Raw genomic sequence first — 9,399 nt, forward strand, 5'->3', positions numbered from 1 at the left:
CCAAATGTGCTAGCTGGGCATATAGATGATATGATGTAGGATTATAGAATGGTCACGGTGCGTCCATTGATATCCTATTAAATGAGTTATACTATGTCATTCTATGAGCCTCACCTCCTTGACGAACCACTGGCAGAAAGCGGTGGAGATCCACTCCCTGGCATGAATACCACAGTCCAGGAAGATAGAGGGCTTGGTGGAGCTGGACTTCTTACCGATCTGTAGAGATACGTTTTTACTAATTTAATCTTTATTTCAACAGGTTTGTGTTGTTGAGATTGAAGTAGACTATATGTTGTTCAATAGAGGTTACTCTGGATAAGAGCTGATCCAAAATGTGAACCCGAGTAGGCTAGAACATTTCATAGACCACTGTCCAGACTATTTCATAGACCACTGTCCAGACTATTCAATAACAGTATCAATAAATGTTGACAATAAAGTGAGTAATACCTTGAGAACGTTCATGGGACGTCCCTCGTAGGTGTTTCCGATCACCTGACGGCTGATCAGGTCGGGGTTAGAGGAGGAGATGGAGGAGATCCATGCCTGGATCTGGAGACACACATAGATCGAGGGATGAAAGAGAACGGGATGAGAGAGAAAGAGAGAGAGACAGTGGTAGCGAGAGAGATAGTATCTTTGTTCCAACTGTTGTATTAGGATATATTGACAGAGAGAGAGAGAGAGCGAGTGAGAGATAGAAAGAGAAGGCTAGAGAGACTTACTTTGTCCCAACTGTTGTATTTGGTGTAGCTGTGTGTTCTGGGGTCTGGGGTTCTGTTGTCCAGCTGCTCTTCCATCTGAGCCTGCAGATCCTCAATCAGGACCCTGAGAACAGAGACAATTCCCCCATCAACGTACGCTGAGTATAACAAACATTAGGAACACCTTCCTAATATGGAGTTGCACCCTCCCCCTTTTTGCCCTCAGAAAAGCCTCAATTCGTCAGGGCATGGACTCTACAAGCTGTCGAAAGAGTTCCACAGGGATGCTGGCCCATGTTGACTCCAATGCTTCCCACAGTTGTGACAAGTTGGCTGGATGTCCTTTGGGTGGTGGACCATTCTTGATACACACAGGAAACTGTTGAGCGTGAAGACCCCAGCCGTGTTGCAGTTCTTGACACAAAACCGGTGCACTTGGCATCTACTACCATACCCTGTTCAAAGGCACTTAAATATTTTGTCTTGCCCGTTCACCCTCTGAATGGCACACAATTGTCTCAAGGCTTAAAAATCCTTCTTTAACCTGTCTCCATCTACACTGATTGAAGTGGATTTAACAGGTCAATAAGGGATCGTAGCTTTCACCTGGATTCACCTGGTCAGTCTGTCATGGAAAGAGCAGGTGTTCTTAATTTTTATGTTCAGTGTACATACTAGATACTACTATTAATTAACGTATAATATTATATATACTGTCCAGTTTTATTATTTTTCTTTCATTGGAAAGTCTCTTTCTTGTTTTCAGTCCTCTACATTTTCTCTTTTTGTTTCTGCAGGCTTGTTCGATGCGGCCTTTTTTTTTTAATACCCCAGGCTGGACAATCCATGTCCTTACACCATCATGTAGACACCTGCCAGCTCTCTTTACCACAGTGGAAGCATGTGTCTTCATTTCACTGTCTCCTGATGAACTTAACTCTGTTTAGCAGCTAGTTCCATGGACACACTGCCTTCAATGGACCTTGCCAAGGTCAGATTACTTTCAGTCAATAGTCTCTTTTGTATAGCTTCAACTCCGTAACCCACATACTTCCCACTGGGCAAAAAACGGTTGAGTCAACGTTGTTTCCACGTCATTTCAACAAAAACATTCAATATGTTGAATCAAAGTGGAAAACTGATTTAAAAAGTCATCAACGTTTCATATTGTTTTCGCCCAACGTTTAACCTAAATCCAATGATACATTACTGAGCAGAAAGAGTATTTATATTAGTATACCGTAGTATAGTATCCAGTAATATCTATATAACAGTAATATCTATATATAATATCTATATTACAGTCTCCATCCCACTTTACTGCAGAAGGGTATAGACTATATCAGTGTGTAGTATGTATGTATTATGTATGTATTATCTATGTAGTATGTAGTAGTTTCTATTTGTAGTAATATCTACACTACCGTTCAAAAGTTTGGGGTCACTTAGAAATGTCCTTGTTTTTGAAAGAAAATCACATTTTTTGTCCTTAAAATAACATCAAATTGATCAGAAATACAGTGTAGACATTGTTAATGTTGTAAATGACTATTGTAGCTGGAAACGACAGATTTTTAAAGAAGCAATAAAACTGTTCTTCTTTAGACTAGTTGAGTATCTGGAGCATCAGCATTTGTGGGTTCGATTACAGGCTCAAAATGGCCAGAAACAAAGACCTTTCTTCTGAAACTCATCAGTCTATTCTTGTTCTGATTGATGAAGGCTATTCCATGTCAGAAATTGCCAAGAAACTGAAGATCTCGTACAACGCTGTGTACTACTTCCTTCACAGAACAGAGCAATCTGTCTCTCACCAGAATAGAAAGAGGAATGGGAGGCCCCGGTGCACAACTGAGCAAGAGGCCAAGTACATTAGAGTATCTAGTTTGAGAAACAGACGCTTCACAAGTCCTCAACTGGCTGCTTCATTAATTAGTTCCCGCGAAACACCAGTCTCAACGTCAACAGGGAAGAGGCGACCCCAAACTTTTGAACGGTAGTGTATATGTCAAATCAAATCAAATGTATTTATAAAGCTTACATCAGCTGATATCTCAGTGCTGTACAGAAACCCAGTAAAACCCCAAACAGCAAGCAATGCAGGTGTAGAAGTATGTAGTAGTATCTATATGTAGTAGTATCTATATGTAGTAGTATCTATATGTAGAAGCAGTGGATTAATGATTTCCAAAGTACAAATACTTTAAAGTACAACTAAGTCGTTTTTGTGGGTATTTACAATTTATATTTTTAAAAACTTTTATTTTACTTCACTACATTCCTAAAGACAACTAGGTACTTTTTACACCAAACATTTTCCCAGACACCCAGAAGTACTTTTTACATTTTGAATGGTTAGCAGGACAGAAAAATGGTCTAATTCACACACTTATCAAGAGAACATTCCTGGTCATCACTACTACCTGTGATCTGGAGGACTCATTTAACACCCATGCTTCGCTTGTAAATGATGAGTGTTGGCGTGTACCCCAGGCTATCCGTACATTTAAAAAACAATAACATTGTGCCATCTGATTGACTTAATATATGAAATATGAAATTATTTGTACTTTTACCTTTATTTTTGATACTTAATAATATTTTAGCAATTACATGTACTTTTAATACTGAAATATATTTAAAACCAAATACTTTTAGACTTTTGCTCAAGTAGTATTTTACTGGCTGACTTTTACATGAGTAACGTTCTATTAAGGAATCTATACTTTACTCAAGTATGACAACTGGATACTTTTTCCACCACGGTGTAGTTGTGTGTAGTATATATATATATATACAGTATATGTGTAGTAGTATGTAGTAGTATCTATATGTAGTAGTATGTAGTAGTATATGTGTAGTAGTATCTATATGCAGTAGTATGTAGTAGTAGTATATATATATATATATATATACAGTATATGTGTAGTAGTATGTAGTAGTATCTATATGTAGTAGTATGTAGTAGTATATATGTAGTAGTATCTATATGCAGTAGTATGTAGTAGTAGTATATATATATATATATATATACAGTATATGTGTAGTAGTATGTAGTAGTATCTATATGTAGTAGTATGTAGTAGTATATATGTAGTAGTATCTATATGCAGTAGTATGTAGTAGTAGTATATATATATATATATATATACAGTATATGTGTAGTAGTATGTAGTAGTATCTATATGTAGTAGTATGTAGTAGTATATATGTAGTAGTATCTATATGCAGTAGTATGTAGTAGTAGTATATATATATATATATATATACAGTATATGTGTAGTAGTATGTAGTAGTATCTATATGTAGTAGTATGTAGTAGTATATATGTAGTAGTATCTATATGTAGTAGTATGTAGTAGTATATATGTAGTAGTATCTATATGCATTAGTATGTAGTAGTAGTATATATATATATATATATATATATATATATATATATGTAGTAGTATGTAGTAGTATCTATATGTAGTAGTATGTAGTAGTATCTATATGTAGTAGTATGTAGTAGTATCTATATGTAGTAGTATCTATATGTAGTAGTATGTAGTAATAGTATCTATATATATATATATATATATATATATCTGTAGTAGTATGTAGTAGTATCTATAGGCAGTAGTATCTATATGTAGTAGTAGTATATATATATATATGTAGTAGTATGTAGTAGTATCTATATGTAGTAGTATCTATATGCAGTAGTATGTAGTAGTATATATTTATGTAGTAGTATGTAGTAGTATCTATATGTAGTAGTATCTATAGGCAGTAGTATCTATATGCAGTAGTATGTAGTAGTAGTATGTATGTATGTATATATATATATACATATATATATATGTGTGTATTACCCAGTCTCCATGCCACTCTGCTGCAGAATGGTATAGACCATGTCAGTGTGGGCAGCTGGAACATGGAGATCCACGTCAATATCGATGGTCACCAGGTCAGCACTCTCAGGACTCCAGAAGTCCACCTGCAGAGGGAGACACAGACACACAGACAGACAGAGTTGAACACAAACAGCAGAGGGAGACATACATTTTAACACATACTCTACATCCTCAAACACGTCCTTTACAGCATAGAGAAGCAAAGTGTTCTGGTTCTAGTGTGTGGACCTAGAGGGCCTGAAATAAGTCTCTGGGAACCAAATTGATTTGAAATGAAATGTTTTCTTTTACAGCATCGTAACCAGTAACCAGGCCAGTCCAGTACAGCTTGGCTCGGCTAAGAATAGTGAAAGGGTTTCTTATGTACCTCCATGCTGTTGGCCAGCTCCTTGATAAGGAGAACATGCTCATCAATGACAGGCTTCAGACGGAACACTTTCTCCCTGGACAACCAAGACAAGAGATTTACACTGTTATTATAGAACACCTTGACAACCAAGACAAGATATATATACTGTTATTATAGAACACCTTGACAACCAAGACAAGAGACATATACTGTTATTATAGAACACCTTGACAACCAAGACAAGAGACATATACTGTTATTATAGAACACCTTGACAACCAAGACAAGAGACATATACTGTTATTATAGAACACCTTGACAACCAAGACAAGAGACATATACTGTTATTATAGAAGACCTTGACAACCAAGACAAGAGACATATACTGTTATTATAGAACACCTTGACAACCAAGACAAGATATATATACTGTTATTATAGAACACCTTGACAACCAAGACAAGAGACATATACTGTTATTATAGAACACCTTGACAACCAAGACAAGAGATTTACACTGTTATTATAGAACACCTTGACAACCAAGACAAGAGATATACACTGTTATTATAGAACACCTTGACAACCAAGACAAGAGACATATACTGTTATTATAGAACACCTTAACGTTCTCGGAACTCTTTGAGAACATAATATTCTATAGAACCAGCTGTAGGAAACAGTGTGCTGAAGTACTGAAATGATCACAGAAAAACGTTCCCTGAACTATTTGAGAACATTGCCGATGTCAAACCAGTTGGAGAACGTTGCCAAAATTAAAAAATAAAGGTCACACTTTATTTGGACATTCTGGATTTTTCATGTGTACATGCTCTCGAGATGGTCATACTTTAAACAAATTATCTGTTGATAAGGAACTGCGTACTACGGTTACGATTAGGGTTAGGTTTAGAATAAGGGAAAGGGGATACCTAGTCAGTTGCACGACTGAATGCATTCAACTGAAATGTTTCTCCCAATCAGAGAGGTGCAAGATACGGATTAGGCTAAGGGTTAAGGTAAGGGTTAAGTTTAGGGTTAGGATTAAGGATTAAAGTTAGGTTTAGAGCTAGGGTTATTAGATAGTTAGTTGACATTTTACTGATAATGTGTAGATAGTCTGTAGAGCATCTACAGATGGACTATCCAAATAAAGTGTTACCAAATTCAATTTACCAATTTTTTTACTTTTAGGAAAGTTCTGTTAAAGTAATGAAAAATTATGTTTTTTTCCCTATGTTCCTTAAATGTGCTGAGAATGTTCCGAAACTATCCTGCACCATTCCCCAGAACGTTGTGGTAAGGTTGTGTGCAAAATAACCATAGGACAACCACGCTCTCACCAAACTCTAAGAAACATATGGTTCGCAGAACGTTTTGCGCCAACTGGGTTATAGAACACATTTTATAGATCTCAAGGAACATTAATGAACATATCAGAATACAATCGTCCACATGATCATTCACGAGGTCTCCATTCGTCACCAATAAGCCACAAGGCAGCATAGATTGCAATGTACAGAGTCTATCTTCATAACTTTCTAAGTATAATTTTCCATGTCATATTCCGAGATTGTGTTATTTGAAACACCAAAATAAAAGGTAGATATTTTACCCGTCGAAACGCGTCACCTCAGCCAGGGCCACTGCCACAAATCCTAGAAGCAGAAGAATCTTCATCATGTTGCCAGTGAAGCTGTCTTCACCAATCCCCATCCTTTATAACCCCTGACTCTCTCCCTCTCCACCAATCACAAGCCTCTGTGCCTCGACCCCCCCCCCCCCCCCCCCCCGCCCCACTCTCTCCACCAATCCCCATCCTCAGCCGATTGGCCCAGTGCTATCTCTCTGTCCAGAAGCCTATCTGACCACCTGGTAGCAGCAGGTGTTCGTCCAGGGTTATAGTAGCTTCTGCCTCTCAATAAGAACCTCTTCAATGATTAACAAGCTGTGATGGAATCCTTCTAATGGGTGTTCTAGAATGGTGCGGAGCGTGGACAGCCAAGGTCATTGGTCTGTTCTGACACTGTGACTTGGAACGCAGTCATATTACATCTTATGAAAAACATCGAGCAAACGTTTTAGCAATCAGTATGGGTTGTGGTCAGATCGGTTGATTCTGACGATACAGAACGACCAGGCCTGTATATTACTAAGACTTTTGCTTTGACACAAGCGTGTAGGGAGGCGTAGGGATGATGTGGAAATGACGCAACCTATTGGGTAGGTTACTGCCCCCGTACCTCTCTTTTACCCCATTGATGAAGAAGTGCACAACAATCAGAAATCACAAGGAGATGTATTGGATTTAGACTCGTTCCATTTTATTTATATACTGTACACTTACAGAAGAGATGCGTATCTATGGAAAGATGTCAACGTGTTTCAATAACACCAAGACAACTGATCTGCCGCAGATACAGAATATCAACAGAATGTACATCATCATCATCATCGTTTCTCCCTAGAGTTGCACAGTAACTTTCCCCAAAATTCCCGGCTTTTCCAGGAATTCTGATAGTAAAATGATAGGAATTAGGAGGTAATAAGCAGGAACAAACCTCCAACCAGGATTTGTGGAAAACCTGGGAATTTCGGGAAAGTTACTGGAATTTTACAACCCTATTTCTCCCTAATCTCATGTGCCATACGTTACAGCTAGGCCTAGGACGTTGACTGGACCTTAAAGTTCTGTTGTGAAGGCCTAGGACGTTGACTGGACCTTAAAGTTCTGTTGTGAAGGCCTAGGTGGTTGACTGTACATGACAGTTTTGTTGTGAAGGCCTAGGTGGATGACTGTACATTACAGTTTTGTTGTGAAGGCCTAGGTGGATGACTGTACATTAACGTTTTGTTGTGAAGGCCTAGGTGGATGACTGTACATTAAAGCTCTGTTGTGAAGGCCTAGGTGGATGACTGTACATTAAAGCTCTGTTGTGAAGGGCTAGGACGTTGACTGTACATTACAGTTTTGTTGTGAAGGCCTAGGTGGTTGACTGTACATGACAGTTTTGTTGTGAAGGCCTAGGTGGTTGACTGTACATTACAGTTTTGTTGTGAAGGCCTAGGACGTTGACTGTACATTACAGTTTTGTTGTGAAGGCCTAGGTGGTTGACTGTACATTACAGTTTTGTTGTGAAGGCCTAGGACGTTGACTGTACATTACAGTTCTGTTGTGAAGGCCTAGGTGGTTGACTGTACATTACAGTTTTGTTGTGAAGGCCTAGGTGGATGACTGTACATTAACGTTTTGTTGTGAAGGCCTAGGACGTTGACTGTACATTACAGTTTTGTTGTGAAGGCCTAGGTGGTTGACTGTACATTACAGTTTTGTTGTGAAGGCCTAGGACGTTGACTGTACATTACAGTTTTGTTGTGAAGGCCTAGGTGGATGACTGTACATTACAGTTTTGTTGTGAAGGCCTAGGTGGATGACTGTACATTACAGTTTTGTTGTGAAGGCCTAGGTGGTTGACTGTACATTAACGTTAAAGTATTTCTCCCAGACCCATGGAACACATTAAACCTCTACATGTACCAGTCTCCCTATGCGAAGGCAACTATGAACACAACATGTCACACTGAGTGTACCAAACGTTAGGAACATCTTCCTGCCCTCAGAACAGCCTCAATTCCCACGGACTCTACAAGGTGTCGAAAGCATTCCATTAAAGCGGGAATCCTTAGTCGAAACAATAACAAAGGAACTCCCCACCCCTTTTGGTTAAAATCTGAGGGATGGGGCTGAAGAAATGTAACCACTGTCAAATTCATAGACAGAGAGATATATGCAAAGACTGACCATCCATGATATCAAAACTATTGTTTTAACCATGTTTTGAGGCTGTATAGTGTTTGCTTACATTTACTTTGTTTACAAACATTGGAGTAAAACAATATTATATGTTGGGTTCTGATGGCGTGTGACAGTTTAACTAAGCTCATGAGGCATTTACAAGTAAAATTCTTGAAGAATTAAAAAAAAGTACAAATAATTAATTTAAAGTAAAAAAAGAAAGGAAGAATGTAGTAACTGCAGATTGGCTCTTTAAAGTTTCCTTCAATTTAAAGCAGTTGCACAAAACATATTCAGGTGAAATTTCCCTTAAATGAAGTGAAACGTTTAAGGATGAGGTCCCTTATCTGCTTGTCGGGGTTCAAGCTGTGGAACCACTGTGTCACCGTCAGGACAAATTGGACACATCGCCTCAGGATGAGCTACTTCTGAGCTCCTTACCATGCCTGCCAAATATCAGAACTCAACATCAACCAGATCATGCAAAATGCTTATGATGTATTTTGGACTATTTTTAATGATATTTACTTTAAACGTCTTCTTATCCCGAACCGCTGGAATGATCGGAACCAAATGTAGCGTATAGCGTGTATGGATGCACGTCTTTAAGAGTCTAGCTAAAACGCCATGGACGCTATGAACCAATGAGC

General features: G+C 38.3%; 1 protein-coding gene across 1 annotated transcript in view; it reads right to left on the reverse strand.

The window, feature by feature from the left end:
* cpb1 (carboxypeptidase B1 (tissue)) overlaps window positions 1-6,637 on the reverse strand; it is an 18,906-nt gene extending 12,269 nt beyond the window's left edge. The window contains exons 1-6 of the mRNA XM_071327808.1: window positions 6,568-6,637; window positions 4,971-5,046; window positions 4,562-4,686; window positions 729-831; window positions 454-555; window positions 115-219 (exon numbers count right to left, since the gene is read on the reverse strand). Coding sequence (XP_071183909.1) covers window positions 115-219; window positions 454-555; window positions 729-831; window positions 4,562-4,686; window positions 4,971-5,046; window positions 6,568-6,635 — 579 coding nt within the window. The 5' untranslated portion in view covers window positions 6,636-6,637. The remainder of the gene's footprint in view (window positions 1-114; window positions 220-453; window positions 556-728; window positions 832-4,561; window positions 4,687-4,970; window positions 5,047-6,567) is intronic.
* Window positions 6,638-9,399: the final 2,762 nt, after the last annotated feature.

This window comes from Salvelinus alpinus, chromosome 10, assembly GCF_045679555.1.
Source record: "Salvelinus alpinus chromosome 10, SLU_Salpinus.1, whole genome shotgun sequence".
NCBI lineage: Eukaryota > Metazoa > Chordata > Actinopteri > Salmoniformes > Salmonidae > Salvelinus > Salvelinus alpinus.